The sequence below is a fragment of the Liolophura sinensis genome, chromosome 1 (genome assembly GCF_032854445.1).
Source record: "Liolophura sinensis isolate JHLJ2023 chromosome 1, CUHK_Ljap_v2, whole genome shotgun sequence".
Taxonomy (NCBI): Eukaryota; Metazoa; Mollusca; class Polyplacophora; order Chitonida; family Chitonidae; genus Liolophura; species Liolophura sinensis.
In genome coordinates this window covers 53225059-53242928 of record NC_088295.1, presented here as the reverse complement: position 1 = coordinate 53242928, position 17870 = coordinate 53225059, and the positions used below count along the sequence as shown (strand labels likewise).

The 17870-nt window shown below is 38.7% G+C and overlaps 1 protein-coding gene across 1 annotated transcript; it reads left to right on the top strand.

Annotated features, from left to right (window-relative positions):
* The first annotated feature begins 6433 nt into the window (after nt 1-6433).
* LOC135472995 (allograft inflammatory factor 1-like) lies at nt 6434-16694 on the top strand. The gene is made up of 6 exons (XM_064752762.1): nt 6434-6862; nt 12094-12155; nt 12388-12454; nt 13214-13255; nt 14511-14673; nt 15470-16694. The coding sequence occupies exons 1-6, from the start codon at nt 6835-6837 to the stop codon at nt 15552-15554; spliced, it is 447 nt and encodes a 148-aa protein (XP_064608832.1). The 5' UTR covers nt 6434-6834; the 3' UTR covers nt 15555-16694.
* Nucleotides 16695-17870: the final 1176 nt, after the last annotated feature.

The following is a 17870-nucleotide window of genomic DNA, read 5'->3' as shown; positions in this document are numbered from 1 at the left end:
TGTCTGTGAGTAACTTTTCTGCTCATAAGTTAACATACAATCGTGTCTGTGAGTAACTTGTCTGTTTATCATTTAACTTGTACTCGTGTCTGTGGGTAACTTGTCTGTTTATCAGTTAACGTGTACTTGTGTCTGTGAGTAACTTGTCTGTTCATCAGTTAACATGTATTCGTGTCTGTGAGTGACTTTTCTGCTCATAAGTTAACATGCACTCGTGTCTGTGAGTAACTTGTCTGTTTATCAGTTAACGTGTACTCGTGTCTGTGAGTAACTTGTCTGTTCATCAGTTAACATGTATTCGTGTCTGTGAGTAACTTTTCTGCTCATAAGTTAACATACAATCGTGTCTGTGAGTAACTTGTCTGTTTATCATTTAACTTGTACTTGTGTCTGTGAGTAACTTGTCTGTTCATCAGTTAACATGTATTCGTGTCTGTGAGTAACTTTTCTGCTCATAAGTTAACATGTACTCGTGTCTGTGAGTAACTTGTCTGTTTATCAGTTAACGTGTACTCGTGTCTGTGAGTAACTTGTCTGTTCATCAGTTAACATGTATTCGTGTCTGTGAGTAACTTTTCTGCTCATAAGTTAACATGTACTCGTGTCTGTGAGTAACTTGTCTGTTTATCAGTTAACGTGTACTTGTGTCTGTGAGTAACTTTTCCACTCATAAGTTAACATACAATCGTGTCTGTGAGTAACTTGTCTGTTTATCATTTAACTTGTACTCGTGTCTGTGGGTAACTTGTCTGTTTATCAGTTAACGTGTACTCGTGTCTGTGAGTAACTTGTCTGTTCATCAGTTAACATGTATTCGTGTCTGTGAGTAACTTTTCTGCTCATAAGTTAACATGTACTCGTGTCTGTGAGTAACTTGTCTGTTTATCATTTAACTTGTACTCGTGTCTGTGAGTAACTTGTCTGTTTATCAGTTAACGTGTACTTGTGTCTGTGAGTAACTTGTCTGTTCATCAGTTAACATGTATTCGTGTCTGTGAGTAACTTTTCTGCTCATAAGTTAACATACAATCGTGTCTGTGAGTAACTTGTCTGTTTATCATTTAACTTGTACTGGTGTCTGTGGGTAACTTGTCTGTTCATCAGTTAACGTGTACTCGTGTCTGTGAGTAACTTGTCTGTTCATCAGTTAACATACAATCGTGTCTGTGAGCAACTTGTCTGTTTATCATTTAACGTGTACTCGTGTCTGTGGGTAACTTGTCTGTTTATCAGTTAACGTGTACTCGTGTCTGTGAGTAACTTGTCTGTTCATCAGTTAACATGTATTCGTGTCTGTGAGTAACTTTTCTGCTCATAAGTTAACATGTACTCGTGTCTGTGAGTAACTTGTCTGTTTATCAGTTAACGTGTACTTGTATCTGTGAGTAACTTGTCTGTTCATCAGTTAACATGTATTCGTGTCTGTGAGTAACTTTTCTGCTCATAAGTTAACATACAATCGTGTCTGTGAGTAACTTGTCTGTTTATCATTTAACTTGTACTCGTGTCTGTGGGTAACTTGTCTGTTCATCAGTTAACGTGTACTCGTGTCTGTGAGTAACTTGTCTGTTCATCAGTTAACATACAATCGTGTCTGTGAGTAACTTGTCTGTTTATCATTTAACGTGTACTCGTGTCTGTGGGTAACTTGTCTGTTTATCAGTTAACGTGTACTCGTGTCTGTGAGTAACTTGTCTGTTCATCAGTTAACATGTATTCGTGTCTGTGAGTAACTTGTCTGTTCATCAGTTAACATGCACTCGTGTCCATGAGTAACTTGTGTGTTTATCAGTTAACATGCACTCGTGCCTGTGAGTAACTTAACAGTAAATGCTAAGGACAGATTTTGATGACATTTTGTGGACAACTTTGCATTTAGATTTGGGTGTTGATTCGGCGTTTGTCTGTTCCGCTGTCTGTCAGCAGCTTTAAGAAGACACTAATTTCTGTGAAGTTTTTCGAAAGTCTTGTTTTTTCGGAAAGGGCTAATCTGCTAGAATTTTGGGGTAACAAAAAGTGTTTTGGGACACAATTTGCTCCTGTAAATGAGTAATGAAACTAAACAAAGTTACACGGTAAAATGAACAATCTATAACTGGTTGATCTATACATCCTACAAGTTACTACCAGCGTGTATTGAAAGCCTGTGTAAACAGAATTCGTTTTTCTTAACTGTGCAAATGGATGGGTGGAAACGCCTCTTAATCTTTATCTGCAAGTTCAACCACATCAAATCCGTCCAATTTTGAAGTGAAAATCATAAGAATGAAAACTTCTCAGTACTCACAATTGCTATTCTAATAGTAAGGCCGAATGTAAAAGTAAATGAGTTGCAGTGATGAAGACTTAGGTAAATTAATCCAGGCAATGTTCACAGTTGATCCTAAGTGATTTTAGGACATTCGCGGGCCAACCCGAACCATGCCTCGCATGCATGTTGTGAAAATCGGGAATCGTGTTAAAATCCGATCCCAGCAATCTTTAAGTTTTGCAGGTACAAGGGAGAAGGATATAATTTGGATTTAAATTTAACAAAAATGCTCGATTGCTATTCGTGCAACCCAAGCTTCCGGGCCTAAGCAGCTCCTGAATTACCCTCAACCTCAGGTGTGGTGGTCAGACCGTATTTCCACGTATAATATTTCCCTGGATCCTCTTTCGAACGACGACTGGGTGCAATGTGTTAATGACTGAGAATTAGTTGAATGATAGATTGATTGATTGATTGACAAGTCAGCGGTGGACATTATCACCTAGGTCTACCGACAAAATAAAGTCACCGGTGGACATTATTACTCGGGCCTACAGACAAACTAAAGTCACCGGTGGACAATTATCACTTCGGCCTACAGACAAACTAAAGCCACCGGTGGACAATTATCACTTCGGCCTACAGACAAACTAAAGCCACCGGTGGACAATTATTACTTTGGCCTACAGATAAACTAAAGTCACCTGTGGACATTATCACTTGGGCCTACAGATAAACTAAAGTCACCGGTGGACAATTATCACTTCGGCCTACACATAAACTAAAGTCACTGGTGGACAAATTTCACTTGGGCCTACAGATAAATTTAGTCGCCGGTGGACAATTATCACTTGGACCTACAGATAATCTAAAGTCACCGGTGGAAAATTATCACTTGGGCGTAGAGATAAACTAAAGTCACCGGTGGACAATTAACCTTGGGCCTACAGATAAACTAAAGTCATTGGTGGACAATTATCACTTGGGCCTACAGATAAACTAAAGTCATTGGTGGACAATTATCACTTGGGTCTACAGATAAACTAAAGTCACCAGTGGACAATTAACCTTGGGCCTACAGATAAACTAAAGTCACTGGTGCACAAATTTCACTTGGGCCTACAGATAAACTAAAGTCACCGGTGGACAATTATCACTTGGGCCTACAGATAAACTAAAGTCATTGGTGGACAATTATCACTTTGGCCTACAGATAAACTAAAGTCACCGGTGGACAATTAACCTTGGGCCTACAGATAAACTAAAGTCACCGGTGGACAATTAACCTTGGGCCTACAGATAAACTAAAGTCATTGGTGGACAATTATCACTTGGGCCTACGGATAAACTAAAGTCATTGGTGGACAATTATCACTTGGGCCTACAGATAAACTAAAGTCACCGGTGGACAATTATCACTTGGGCCTACAGATAAACTAAAGTCGCCGGTGGACAATTATAACTTGGGCCTACAGATAAACTAAAGTCGCCGGTGGACAATTATCACTTGGGCCTACAGATAAACTAAAGTCACCGGTGGACAATTAACCTTGGGCCTACAGATAAACTAAAGTCACCGGTGGACAATTAACCTTGGGCCTACAGATAAACTAAAGTCGCCGGTGGACAATTATCACTTGGGCCTATTTTTTTATTCTTACTATTTTATAACTTTATAAAGTTTAATCTTTCAGTAGCTGAGATTATGTGGGCTGGTGTCATATTTAGTGGTTAGCTCCAGCGAGTACTGACTAATGTTGCCTTAAGATGATACCTTCAACGGTTTCCTGACTCGACCTTCTGCAGTAGTAATGTTGATGAATTAATTTACACCATAAATCAACCGCTATATGCACAGCCCCGAAGCTCCCGGGACAGTAACCCATATAACAATGGCCGTGGTCTGCATATGTGTCGTTAATCCTAAGAGCATTTTGAAAACTTATGTTTTAGAGTCTCCATAAATGCCCATAGTTCCCCGCGGCGAAGTTAATCTTTTTGACTAGTGACATCACTTGAAGATAGTATTAATCCAAATTACTAATATAGCCCTGCCTTCTCTTCGTGGTTCGATTTTCGCCGATAGATCCTATCTCTTGACGACTGGCCCGTCCGTTATATATACATATATGTGTGAAAAAAATATATGTATGTGTGTGTGTGTGTGTGTGTGTGTGTGTGTGTGTGTGTGTATATATATATATATATATATATATATATATATATATATATATATATATATATATATATATATATATACACACACATATATTTTTTTCTAAAAAAATAATAAAACGCCTTCTTAACTTTCCAACTGCGGTTTCAAACTTCATGTTATTTTCAGTTAATATGAATATGAATGTCCACATGGGTCTTTATATAGGATATGTGTTACCAGTAACCATGGGACATGTTACGTACATGTCAAAACATAATGCATGGATAAATTGTTGCTGGGAACAAGGTCGAACATGTATAATGCTGTTAAGTAGCGAACAATAGAAAAATCAGTACCTAAGAGTTAACATTACATTGTTAACATTAACAATAATATTTGTTATATATGTATGTAATTGATTGGTTCATAAATGCGTGCTCGAGAATTTTTTTCAGAAAGTTACATTTGTGGTGCAGTGATTTTCCCCATTTTACAGTGTCAAATGGCAAAAATGATATTTCAGTGCGGCTGAAGCAGGCTACCAATTTTTCGAGTTTATGACCTATATATTGCTTCAATGCATTCTTGCGATATAACAGGAAAAGGGAAGTACAACAGAACTGAAAAAAAGAAATAACCTTACGTGTGTATCAGCAGCTGTCAAACTTTAGTCAGTTTCGCTTTTTGACTTGCACAGTTTCTTGCACTGGGGCCGACTCCCCGCCTTACCATACCAGGTCCTTTGTTATAGCCCACTGGTTACAAAGGAACGCAATAAGGAAATATATTAAAAGTTGTTTCTAATATCGTAAAAATATTTCCTTAAAATAAGCCAAACGTGATACTTTTGTACCCAACATTTGAGAGACGTGCATGTATATACTGATGATCATGCATACGGTTTAATATGAGTAAAACCAGCCAATGTAGTAACGATTGGTCGTTAATCTTAAGTACATTGAATAACATATACTACAGTCTGTATGCACACGGTTACGCAAGTATTAGGCACATATCCCCTGCTGAAACTGGGTTATTGTGACACTGCCTGGCATATATACTTGTCACCACCACACGCACTGTAGCTGCATGAAACAAAACTTACAGTACCGGCATGTAGGCCTGTCTATAAATGCGAATTTTAAATATGGAGAAAGATTATATAGTCGTACAAGACATGCATGAGAAAGGTTTGTTGTCTTGGAAGGAAATGATAAAGGGGCATATATATACAGGCACGTTATGAAAACATACGCCTTTAGCACAGTTGTATATATTTTTTTAAATTAGGAAACACTGCCGACTTTCACATCACAAGTTTTAGAACAAGAAAAAAAGTTTTCGAAACCATCCCGTAACTATTTTTGACATATAAACGTACTGCTAAAATTAACACAATTGACATGGATGGTAAAATGTGACAACCGCGAGTTGTCCAAAAAAGTGACTGTAATTAACATATAATGACGTAAAAATAATCAACATTCAATGCAAATATGCTTTCGATGTAACGTATCGTTTAAACGACGTATAGGTCCGACATTAAATATACGTTATTTGCTTGTTTTATTATCTTCATTTTTTTTTTTAAACTAGATTATAAACTGTTAGACCTGCATAGTGTCGTTGTTGTAATTGTGCTTTCCATAACATCTTATGTTGCTGTAACATAAGTTATTGTATAATCACTAGCTCCGAAAACATAGTAATATCTTGTTAGTTTAGTTTTTAGAGTGTTACTCGTTTTTAATGGACGAGACGGATCGGAGAGCGACTGGCTAATAGAGTTCACCATACACTAATTATGAACGTCATGTGTTCCATAAAACATTTGAAGAAAAATGCAAGATAACGCATATGGGTGTGAAACAGATAACAGTATATTATTCAAATGAGCAGATGTAAGCTTATTCACTGAGTAGTTTCCGGTGCACGATCTGTCCTGTTTCATGGGACGCTCTGAGCGTAAGGGCACGTCACGCGTGAGTAACTCGGCCGGAGGAGTGTTATTATCAGTGAGCCGAGAACATCGATCGGAGGCTATTTGACACTTGCCTTCGTGTGTAGAACACAGCAGTTGAATAGAACTTTCCGAGGTGAACACATGCACATACGTTCCTTATAGTCCGTGCATAGAATCCCGTCGACCTGCATTCATTTATCTTCCTGGTGAAAGCGTTAAGAGAGGTTCTAACCTATCGTGAATTTAGTTGAGCCCTGCACAGTGAGTGGCTCCGATCAGGAAGTTAGCGGAGTGGGACCCAACACTAACAGGATCGCGAGGCTTCACTCGGCCTTACAGCGTGACTGTCTGTCAGTGGAGACAACTTGCACTTCGGACCAAGCGATTGCCCTGGCAAAGGACAGAGAGTTCCACAGGGTGGTAAAAGCGTAGAGAAAGAAAGAAAAACACAAGACATCCAAGATGCCACTACAAAACGTGGATAGGCAGGGTAAGTGACCAAAAATTTATATCTACACGTTCTATAATAATAACGTGTAAGTTATTCATTTGTAACAGTTTAAATAGAGTTGCTCTTTCGACATGCCTTAAAGGTCTAGATATGTAGACCTTTTACAGCATCGCTCATCGCAATGGGCGGGTTGACGGGCGATGAGGGCCCGGGTTGGGGTGGGGCTGGGTTGAGCGGGGATAGCAGGGGGAGTGGTGGGCTGGTTGCAAGGATAGGCCGATTCGAGACCGTTGTCGCGGTGTACGGGGCATGCTATATTCAGGGGGTTTGTAGTGTCTGTGGCCCTCCTCCATCCCAGCTGGAGATCTGCCAGCCGTTCTTCGTACACACAGCACGATGTATCTGAATGGAAGTGGGGGATGTATCCTGCCTTCCCGACCAGCCACCCGAATCCAGCACTTGTCTGCATCTGAGATTCATGTTCTATGTATAAAACGCTTTATTCTGCGGCAGTCTCTATGAGTACACTGGGTGGATATCAGCGAGTTGTATTAAACAGTTGCATACAGCTCTCTATATTTGATGCGCTTATATAACTATATTTATATACACACACAATGTCGTGGGGAAAAGCGGAAGGCGAGACGCTAACAACACAGGATACATAGACAGCTTTGGGATTGGCTACATACTGTTTGTACAGTGACGTTACTGTCTGTACAGAAGCATATCCAGATTAACTGGAAACTCCAGCCCATATACATGTTTAGGTTATAGAGCCGTATATGGGACGTCGACCTTTATTTCGTTGAGTTTTGACTGTTGTTGACAATATAAAGAACATACATGTATAAACAATCTGTCACCGACTGTCCCCGAAGGTCAACCGTAAACAACAAAACGCTCAGGAATTCCCATTTCCAGAGCAAAAGTTTAACCCCCATATGATGTCGTCAAGTGAGGAGGGTGTTTAAGTAATATACATGTCTGTGTGATCTGTAGAAAATAGCCAAACCTGCAAATCCTTGAGATATGTTAGAAAGAAAACATCATTACGGAAGTAAAATCTGCAGGAAGTAGGAAATAGGACGTTACGAAACCGACCTGAATGAGCGAAATTTAACGTATATAGTTCTATGCCTACAATACTAAGATCAAATCTACCCACTAGGAAATAAATATTGCAGCGAACTTCAATAACACAACCATTTAAGTGTCCTTGTTGGCTCAGATGGTTGAAATGCCGAAGCGTCGCCCTGGACGAATGAGATCGCGTTTTCAAATCCAGCTCTAGCTGTTTTGGCTGCGGACTTAGGTCAAGAGGTTTGTAGGTGTCTGATGCACGAGGTTAGACAGCATTTAATCACTCCATAACATGAGGGAATTCTTTACTCTTTAGTGGAATTTGAAATCAGGAGCCTCTCACAGGCTTATCGTTATTGTCCATCCTTCAGCACGAGAAGTATATCTACTGATATCATTACGGAAGTAAAATCTGTTCCCATACAAATAATACGTTAAACTTGCTTGTACATGTATAGGCAATATAAATGATTGTGGGTAATGGTAGTATTGTGGTGACTATTCTATAACGTGCTGGAGACTGTTTTAACGTGGAGACCGCCAGTTACTCCATACATGCCATCGTGTTTGGACATGATACAGGTACGGACACGAGAATAGAGGGGCCCTATATACACCCAAAATGTGGAATTGGTTAAACCTGTGCGCTATTCCCAGAGAAGACACCATATGGCCACGTGGCTATATACCTCTGCTCAGTTAGATGTAGTACACGTGTATCTTTACTGCGCCGTGCACCACCGTCGATCGTAAAACTTACTCCGCACACATGTTTATACAAACATCCGGGTACCAAAATTGTGCCATGCCATCGCTGCGCAGGTACCTTAATTGTATATACCTTAAACATAGCTAGTTACAACACGTTGTCGATTCACCGCCATGCAAACCAAACAGCTGTGTATAAAAACCATCAGTAACTGTGAGCAGCTTATAGCCATATGATGATATAGCTCCATACCGCGTACATGCCTGTTATACCAAGAGGTAGATTGGTCGGAAAACGACATAATTGGTCACAAACAGAATATACGTCACACGATCCTCGGAACGACCCATTGCTCGCGCTTGGTTACAGAATATTACAGTGAAGATTCGATCCCTATCAGTTTCGTAATGGTAATTTAAATTATGTTAATATGTGTGCCAAAAACAGGTAAGAAGGTTATATGCATGTAAGAATAGTATATATATATATATATATATATATATATATATATATATATATATATATATATATATATATATATATATATATATATATATATATATATATATACTGCGGCCTGTATAATGGGAGCTGTGTATATTGTTCCAAAATATTAGTTTTTGCGGAGGTGAATGTGTGACAGGTACTGTGTTTGTGAGTCATCACCGAATTTTAACAGGATCTTATTCGTTGTTCCATCATCCATATAAGGTAAATATTTGTTAATAAGGTCATTCTGTGGTAAATATTTGTTAATAAGGTCACTAGGTCGTACATTCTGTTGTCATATATCCTGTAATGGCATATTTGGGGTTATCTTCACGTGTACAGTAGGTTTTGTCTATTTAATTCCACTTACTGGGTGTATAGGGTACAGTTATCATCCTACATATCCTAGCTTCGTCTCAATGATGATAAATCCAGCATGTGCATGATTCAACGGATATATTTTAGGTACGAAATAGGACGTTAAGAAACTGATCTGACTGAGAAAAATTTAATGTTTTTAGCCCTTTGCCTATAATACCAAGGTCAAATCTATCCACTAGGAAATAAATATTTTAATAACTTTAATAATACAACCACTTAAGTGTCCTTGTTGGCTCAGGTGGTTGAAATGCCGAAGCGCCGCCCGGGACGAATGAGATCGCGTGTTCAATTCCAGCTCTAGCTGTTTTGGCTGCGGCCTTAGGTCAAGAGGTTTGTCATGTGCCTGAAGCACGAGGTTAGACAGCAATGTATCACTTCATAACATCAATGAGTTCTTTAACCCGGTGAAATTTCAATGCAGGAGCTTCTCACTGGCTTATCTTTATCGTCCATCCTTCAGCACGAGAAGTATATCTATTGATACAGAAGCTCTATGTGTACAGCTGTATGTCCAAAGTAGGTCAAGCATGTCGTGTATACCGTACCGTGGCCATGAGGGCTTGGATACTGTGAGATGCCACTAGTGAAGCAGGATTTCCAGAGCACACTGCTCGCGTAGAGGAAGAAATCGTTGCCAAGTGTTTATCATTCAATCGCTGGTCTCAGCGATGTGCCTTCGATATTACTGAAGTTGCGTTAAGCCATACTCATTCATTCATTAAAACAAACAAGTAAGGGGTCCAATCTCGGCCTTGGTTAGGTCGGGGGCTTTTAAGAACAATTGCAATCAAAGCGTGACAGAGATACCTATATTTGTACCTATATTTTGCTTGAAAATTATTCACGGACTACGATTTTGAAATTTGATTCTACAGCAGTCTCAAAGTCTTAACGTACACGTAGGCTTCAGACATAAGCCTTTTTTCTCAATACCTAAACATATATGTAGACTACACACTTATCTCTGGACATAAGCCTTTGCTCTCATGTCCAGAGATAAGTCTAAGGTACACATAGGCTATAGACTTATCTCTGGACATAAGCTTTTGTTCTCAATGTCTTAACGGACTTGTAGGCTACACACGTATCTCTGGACTTTGAGAGCGTTTGCTGTCAATAGCTTAACATAGGGTAGCTTAACATACATGTAGACTACAGACTTATGTCTGGACGTAAACCTTTGCTCTCAATACCTTCACATATTTGCAGGCTACAGATTTATCTCTGGACATAAGCCTTTGTTCTCACTGTCTTAACGTACACATAGGCTACAGACTTATCTCTCCACATAAAGCCTTGGCTCTCAATGTCTTAACGGACGCGTAGGCTACACACTTATCTCTGGACTTCGAGGGCGTTTGCCCTCAGTACCTAAACATATATGCAGGCCACAGATATAAGTCTTTGTTTTCAACGCCCACAAACTACAGTTTTTGGACATAAGCCTTTCCCACCTATTTCTTAACGTACATGTAGGCTACAGACTTATCTCTAGACATAAACCTTCGCTGTCAATGTCTTAACGTACATGTAGGCTACAGACTTATCTCTAGACATAAACCTTCGCTGTCAATGTCTTAACGTACATGTAGGCTACAGACTTATCTCTAGACATAAACCTTCGCTGCCAATGTCTTAACGTGAACTACAGATTCTGTACATAAGCCTTTGCTCTCAAGTGCGCCTGGTTTCATGAAGTGCACTTAGCTACATAAGCCCTTAACTAGCATGACAAGGTATGTTGTAGAGATATGAAGCGCACTAAGCTAATGGCTACTTTACACTAAGTAGGCTTCATGACACAGGTGCCTGGATTACTGAAATGTAAAGAGTAGGTAACACACTTAAACAAGAGCTGAGTAGACTTACGGTCAGAAAACTTTGTAGTACTTCGTTTTGTTTATACATGTATATGTTGATGGAAAAGCGTTTAACGTTGTAATTCAAAAATGTGCTTACGGCAGTGTATGACTTGTTTCGTTGGCTCAAGCCCTAAGTTAAAATTGCCTGAATGCAGTAGAACGTGTTTACCTGTGTATTACATCACGCAATTGTTCATGTTCACATATTGCTCAACATCTGTTTTTTTTATATATAAGAAATTTTCTAAATGCTCGGCTTGTCTGATAAATGTAAGTTTCCGTGTTCATGACGGTCATCTATAAGCTAATACTCTGTGTCAAGAAAACACTTTTCTCCTTCTTGGTGTGGATAATACCCTTACATTGAATATTGCTTTTCTTGCATAATTATACATGCTGTAATACAAAAATATTCAGATTCACGCAATCTCCTGACATGGCCCTTCTGTTTCATTATCAAAACCTGCACTGTATATTGTGTCGCTGATGTAAATGATCGTCCGCCTACATCATATATGGTTAGACCTACTACTTTGGAAAATGCAGGAGGATTGAGAAGCATATGAGTGAGAAAATAAGAGACGTTTTTGTCAATAGATCTATTATATAGGAGGTATTAGGCGTGATTAATGAGAAAGTACTGAATAGAACCGTTTGTTCGCCATATTGTATAGGCGTATATAGGGCGAAGTGATAATCGGGAAGATGATTTGCTCGCTGATTAAATTCGTTTCTCTCTCTTTAAGGTGGTAAACAGTATGGCAAACTTAAACATCAGCAATCTATAACCTTGGATGACATAAACAAGGTGAGTCATTTTTTTTTTTGGAAGAATAAAGAGAAAGAAACTAGATACACATGTATATGACTTCGGATACTTCGTCCAAACATATTAAGGGTAGACAATCGTGTTGACCAGCCCTCTGCATAATGCACTCATAACCAAGCTTGTGTATCTTACCTGACGTGTCCATGGTTTGCTAATACACCTAATACACAACTATGCTCTAACCACAAACTTTTGTTTTTTTTTTCTGAAGGAATTTTTGGAAGATGAAGACTATAAGGACTTCGAGGATTTGGAAGAGCGGCTTAATGCTTACAAAGGTGCGTATAAGCGTTAGTGTTGATAATGCCTTTAGTATGATACGTATATACAAAATATGAAACGTGCAAAAGTTACTTGATTGTACAGGAACAAAAACTTTCGCACCTGAAGCAATGCAGTTGGGAATTGGGTGACAAAAATGAGCACGGCATCCAGTCTTCAACAAGGGCGTATGTTTGTAAATGAGTACATGTAACTGTATACATGGTAATGCATCATATCCATATTGCCAATCCAGTTATATCCAGACGTCAGTACGGGTGTAAAATTCTTTTGATTAGTTCCTATATACTATGGGCACGTGCCACCTAGGAAACATGAAGATGGATACGATGTTTGCGAGACTTGAGCCCTGGACTGATAGTATCGACAATTACTCATATCCTATTATTCATCGAGATCTGCCGTCACTGTATTTCACTGGTAAATACATGTGCATAACAATAAGAGCGAATGCATGGCGAATTACTCGGAGCTGTGTGGTGGCCTTGTCGAGCTCGTCATGCATGGCTCGGAAGAATTCAGCGAGTCCGGCAGAGTGTTTCGTAGAAACGACGTGGCAAGGGGTACACGGTCTGCGCTGCTTTGCTGAAGTCCCAATACAATTATTCCATCAACACATTCAGTTGTCAGTATATAAAATTCTCCACGTATATAATGAGACTACCGTTTATATAATCGCGTTTGACACTTTATATAGCCTCTGATATGCGTTTGTTTTAAAAATGTACCATATCGATTTAATTCTTTACTTTCAGATCAGTTTATGGAATTTGACGATGACAACTCTGGGGACATAGGTGTGTATTTGTTTTACATCTTAAACCTGTATAGGGATCATGTGATTTACGGCTTTTACATATACTTTCCCTCAATATATACTTGCACGGTGATATTCCGTTGATTGTTGTTAAATTGGTTGATTTATTTCCATGACAGTGTTTTCTTCATGCGTTTCTTTCCTGTATTTTGTTGAATGGTTCTTCCATGTTTTTTCCTTCCATTGTGTTGACCGCCTTAGCTTATTTATTTATTTGATTGGTGTTTTACGCCGTACTCAAGAATATTTCACTTATACGACGGCGGTCAGCATTATGGTGTGAGGAAACCGGGCAGAGCCCGGGGGAAACCCACGACCATCCGCAGGTTGCTGAAAGACTTCCTCACTTACGGCCGGACCGCCTTAGTGCTTGGGTAAGTGATTCTTTAGGGTGGTTTCCTTGCATTAGGTGTCTATGGTGCGTGAAGTGCTGGAATGCCCGACTACATATAGAGTGTTATTGTCTTCAGCATTTACATTATAGTGGTATATGATTATCTAACGGTGGTTTTCATCACACGATGATGTCTTCAGCATTTACATTATAGTGGTATATGATTATCTAACAGTGGTTTTCATCACACGATGATGTCTTCAGCATTTACATTATAGTGGAATATGATTATCTAACAGTGGTTTTCATCACACGATGATGTCTTCAGCATTTACATTATAGTGGTATATGATTATCTAACAGAGGTTTTCATCACACGATGATGTCTTCAGCATTTACATTATAGTGGTATATGATTATCTAACAGTGTTTTTCATCACACTATGATGTCTTCAGCATTTACATTATAGTGGTATATGATTATCTAACAGTGGTTTTCATCACACGATGATGTCTTCAGCCTTTACATTATAGTGGTATATGATTATCTAACAGAGGTTTTCATCACACGATGATGTCTTCAGCATTTACATTATAGTGGTATATGATTATCTAACAGTGGTTTTCATCACACGATGATGTCTTCAGCATTTACATTATAGTGGTATATGATTATCTAACAGTGGTTTTCATCACACGATGATGTCTTCAGCCTTTACATTATAGTGGTATATGATTATCTAACAGAGGTTTTCATCACACGATGATGTCTTCAGCATTTACATTATAGTGGTATATGATTATCTAACAGTGTTTTTCATCACACGATGATGTCTTCAGCATTTACATTATAGTGGTATATGATTGCCTAATGGTGCTTTTCCTCCCGCACTATCCTCAGATATTATGGAGCTGAAAAGGATGATGGAGAAGCTAGGCCAGGCCAAGACTCACCTGGAGTTAAAGAAAATGATCAGCGAAGTGGACACAACAAACTCTGGTACCATCTCATACCACGAATTTCTCAACATGATGCTAGGCAACAAACACTCGGTATTAAAACTGTAAGTACAGATGATCTGACAGTTATAAATACAAACAGACTGTCAAAATTTATCTGTTAAATGTAGAATAATATTGTGTTTTCTCAGTGATGCTAGTTTATATTGGTACTATGTTATAGACAACAAATTGCTCCATTACACCAATAAAAATATTCTGTTGGAATAACAGGGTAAATATGCCATATGTAACAATTTGTGGCATTAGCTTATGTACTGTGTCATCACTCAACAAACATATTATTCTGTCAGTTCAACAAGTTAACGCCTATAGGCTGTATTGTACGAGTCGAGTGAGGTGTAACATGTATTATGGAGTCATAAAGGAAGTATCATGGAGCATAAAGGAATTATCATGGAGACAAAAAGATAGCATAAAGGAAGTATCATGGAGATATAAAGAAAGTATCATGGAGATATAAAGAAAGTATCATGGGGGCACAAAGGAAGTATCATGAAGGAAGTATCATGGAGACAAAGGAAGTATCATGGAGGCATAAAGGAAGTATCATGAAGGCATAAAGAAAGTATCATAAAGGAAGTATCATGGAGACATAAAGGAAGTATCATGAAGGCATAAAGGAAGTATCATGGAGACATAAAGGCAGTATCATGCAGTCAAATGTAAAATATCTGTTCTCACCTCTATGACCTAATAAAAATCCATTTTTAGCAAACATTTCCAATGTCAGGGTTACATTGTCATATAGTCACGTGACGGCAAAGTTTCCCCATCACAGTTTCTGTCGTGTAAAGGGTTTTTGTCTATTGATCCCTTTTTTTTTATTATTTATTACAGAATTCTGATGTTTGAGGAGAAGAAGAAGCAGAAGGAATCTCCTCGCGGACCTCCCCCCAAGAGGGACTTGTCCAGCTTACCTTAACTCTCCATCCCACCAAATTGTAGACCACAGCCGGACTAGAGTCTTGGGCTTCCCTATACACCTGCAACATTGGGCAGAAGAGGCGGACCTTGACCTTGACGGGTTTTATGTCTGTAGGCGGTATAGCTCGAACGTACACATTGTGCTTCGCTAGGTTTTGTTTGATCTGTTTGGTAAATCATGTCATATTTGCATGTTCAGTTTTATCCTGAACGTTCAGTGTTATCTCATTAATGTACATATGTTAAGGAAGTAAAAGAGGTGTAAGATCGATATGAACCTGCAACTCCGATCTGGTTTTTACGTCTATCGTTATCATTTGTAATTTGTCCTCGGTTTTATCTTTTACTGTTAATGATTTACTGGACTACCAGGAAGCGGTAAACTATCCCCAGTGTACTCCTATGGGGCACAAAGCCACTATTACAGATAGCTGCTTGTATCGCCTACTGTTTATTCTGGCTTTGCATCGCCTCCTGTCTATTCTGGCTTTTTATCGCCTTCTGTCTGTTCTGGCTTTGTATCGCCTTCTGTCTGTTCTGGCTTTGTATGTGGCTTGGTGTGTCTAGAGAGAGGGCGTAGAGACAGACAGTTATCAAGTCGTATATTTTAATAACTATTTACCTATGTTCAGAATTAAATCAATTTCCCAAACTGTTTATTTTAAATCTTTGCTGGATAATGTTTTAAAGCGTTCGAGGAGATGTTGTAAAATTTGTTCCCGACGTAACACAGTTTGACTAACCTTGGTAGACGGCGCAATAAATGTGATTCCATTAAACTGGCACTTTATATAAAGCAATAAATAGGTCATTATGACTTTTTATATACATATATATGTACATATTCGAGCAAGACTACTGCAATACAAAAAAATAGTTTTGTTTTGTCAAATGGTGAACTGATTTCAGTTTTGTATGATTTTTTTTTAAGTTGATGAAATGTTTTCAAGATGGTGTATTCACAAACTAGAGAGGATGGAGATATATCTTTGATGGAATGAAAATCATGCTGTTAAAATTAATGCAGGTAATTATCAGTTAAGCACAAAACACGGTCTCCCATCAATCTTATTTGAGCAGATTTTGTTTTTAGTCACTTTGGTGAAACACATAAATCTGAATCTTCAGTTTATCTTATCAATGTATATATATATATATATATAGATGTGTATATATATATATATATATATATATATATATATATATATATATATATATATATATATATATATATATCTTAAAGAAATCATACAAATCTAATTTGAAGCTCAAACTGAAGCGTTATATCACATATCGTTACAATCGACTTGGATCTTAAATTGTCTTATGTCACATAGACTTATATCAATGAAAAACGAGGTATTAATAAATTAATAGCGATTCGATGTTTAATAAATCGGACCAACTTTTGAATAAAATATTAACATTTTGTGAAAGCTGGCTGTAAGCAAGTGTTATTAGTACTGGTGTTTAGCAGTTTGGTGATGACATGACAGTTATGTTATGTTTATACACGGTAATACATGGGATACGTTCAAGTGCTCCTGATACTATTTCCATGGGGACAGCCTCTCACCAATGCGGTCGCTGTGAGTTCAAGTCCAGCTCATGCTGGCTTCCTCTCCGGCCGTACGTGGGAAGGCCTGCCGGTAACATGCGGATGGTCGTGGGTTTCCGCCGGGCTCTTTCCCGGTTTTCTTCCACCATAATGCTGGCCGCGGTCGTATAAGTGAAATATTCTTGAGGACGGCGTAAAACACCAATCAAATAAATAAATAAAATAAATAAATTTCCCTGGGGACAGTTGGGAGATTCTTTTTATTAATGGGAAATCTAAAGTGTACTGAGTGCTGCCCGACATATCTGATATTTTTGTATGTCTAACACTGTAGCTGGACGAAGTTGTTTTAATTTTTTCTAAAATGCAAAATGGAGAGAAACCTGGGCGAGAAGCCATTTTCGGCAGACATCCCTGGGTTACCTCCCTTTCCATATCAGCGGGCGTCAGACACTTGTTAATTTTCCATAAGCGACAATGATAACGTTTAGTGCTTTAACTCAGCCACAAACATTCCCTGGCCAATAAGCATTTACTGTGTCCTCTCGCCCAGAATTTCACACTTTCGTCATTTTGATACCAAGCATGCACCTGTACACCAAAAATGACTTTACTCCCTGAAAGGCATAGAATTACATTCTATGCGGTACTGACTTCAGCATAAGCTGCTTTCTACGCTCGCTCTACATCACTGCCACCGCTAGATAAGTTTGACCCCCGGAACCTGCGTCTCACGTGAACTCAAGCGGGAATAAT